This window comes from Lottia gigantea (genome assembly GCF_000327385.1).
Source record: "Lottia gigantea unplaced genomic scaffold LOTGIsca_5896, whole genome shotgun sequence".
Classification (NCBI taxonomy): Eukaryota; Metazoa; Mollusca; class Gastropoda; family Lottiidae; genus Lottia; species Lottia gigantea.
This window is the reverse complement of record NW_008710011.1, coordinates 1-1,988: the sequence shown is the minus strand read 5'-3', so window position 1 is coordinate 1,988 and position 1,988 is coordinate 1. Positions and strand designations below refer to the sequence as shown.

The 1,988-nt window shown below is 33.5% G+C and overlaps 1 protein-coding gene across 1 annotated transcript; it reads left to right on the top strand.

The window, feature by feature from the left end:
* Nucleotides 1-790: 790 nt before the first annotated feature.
* LOTGIDRAFT_176891 (hypothetical protein) lies at nt 791-1,147 on the top strand (the record flags this gene model as incomplete). The annotated part of the gene is made up of 1 exon (XM_009063582.1): nt 791-1,147. A coding segment is annotated over one exon (357 nt), but the record flags the coding sequence as incomplete, so codon positions are not given.
* Nucleotides 1,148-1,988: the final 841 nt, after the last annotated feature.

Sequence of the window (1,988 nt, the reverse complement as noted above, 5' to 3'; positions counted from 1 at the left end):
GGGACTAGATAAACTTCATGAATTAATGCCAAAGATAATCCGTACAGCAGAACAGAAAGATCTAGCACCCCACGTTCGAGATGGTTATATCATGACCTTTATATATCTCCCTGCTACATTCGGTCCTGATTTCTCTACATATGTTGGTCCCATTATACCATCTATCTTACAGGTAGGTTGGTCCTATTATACCATCTATCTTACAGGTAGGTTGGACCTATTATACCATCTATCTTACAGGTAGGTTGGTCCTATTATACCATCTATCTTACAGGTAGGTTGGTCCTATTATACCATCTATCTTACAGGTAGGTTGGACCTATTATACCATCTATCTTACAGGTAGGTTGGTCCTATTATACCATCTATCTTACAGGTAGGTTGGTCCTATTATACCATCTATCTTACAGGTAGGTTGGTCCTATTATACCATCTATCTTACAGGTAGGTTGATTTGAATTTTGGTTGAAAATTAGACCAAACTTTCATTCTGTATAGCTTTTATTTTTACTCAACCACTCCAGTTAATGTCTATCTGATGTTCTCTCCTTTAACCAATCAAATACACTGGACTAATTTGATACAGCCAATAAATACACCTTTTTTTAGTGTCTTCGTTATCTCAGCGATGGAGAGGGCAGAAATTTGATGGCTGGGGGTCAATATAGAAGTTATATTGTGTTATTAGACCCAAACTTTATAAGGCGATAAAACTACATCTTTCTAGTAATAATCTTTCTTATTCAGCAGATGAATTTGAGCAAAACTGAAAATGTGAATTATATTTTAGGCATTAGCTGATGAGACAGAGTTTGTAAGAGATACAGCTTTACGAGCTGGTCAGAGATTGATTAGTCTGTTTGCTGATACAGCTATAGAAGTATTACTACCAGAGTTAGAGAAAGGATTGTTCTCAGATAACTGGAGAATTAGATACAGTTCTGTACAATTACTGGGAGATTTACTATTCAAGATATCAGGTATGTTTGATCCAACAATATCATATAGTCCAACAATATTATATAGTCCAACAATATCATATAGTCCAACAATGTTATATAGTCCAACAATATCATATAGTCCAACAATGTTATATAGTCCAACAATATCATATAGAGTCTCACATTGGGTGTTGTTAACTTCTTAATCTTTGTTTATGGCCAACTGTTATCAAAAAAAAAAAATCTTGTGCTAAATTGGTACAGAAAATAAAGTTGTGAATTATTAGTTGAAGTGGATGTATATGCTTAAGATTGCATATAGTCAATTTTTTTTATATCTAGTCTGAAAGTTATATTAAAATAAATATTGCTTTCAATGATTTTACCTGCAAATGACAGTTAATTAAGATGATTAATATTTAACACTATTAGTCAATATTTATAAAAGGGGAGTGTTGTCAGAGTAGTCTGAATTGAGTTATGAACCAGTTCACCTCACAAATTGAACTTAATGTTGCTGGTCATGGAGATTTCCAATCAATTATGAGTCCTGAGCATCCACTGTATAGTGTCACTTGCCAGAATTGAACCCTAATTGACCTTATTTCTGGTGCTCCACTCCTGAGTTACCAGGATTCCCTGCCAGAGAATTGATTGACCTTTGTCTCAGACCTTCCCAGGGGATGATGAAAGTAACAAGTACCTGTGTGTATCCCTTATTGTGAGCATTAACAACACTCCCTCAATGCAGTCGTTAGCTCAAGAAGCATATAAACCAGGGATCTATCTTTTTAGATTTTTAAATGGTCAAAATATTCAGCATTATATTTTTTTTTTAAATTTGCTAATAATTTTGTAAACTTTGGATTATGAATACAAATTGCTCAATATCAGTACTATATATTACTGTATTAAATTTGAAAATTGATTCTGGAGTTTTCATGAAAAATGAAGATTAACTGAAAAATGATATTATTTAGTAAGGGGAGATAACTTGTATTTCAGGTGTCACTGGTAAATGACTACAAGATCTACTGTGATGATGAT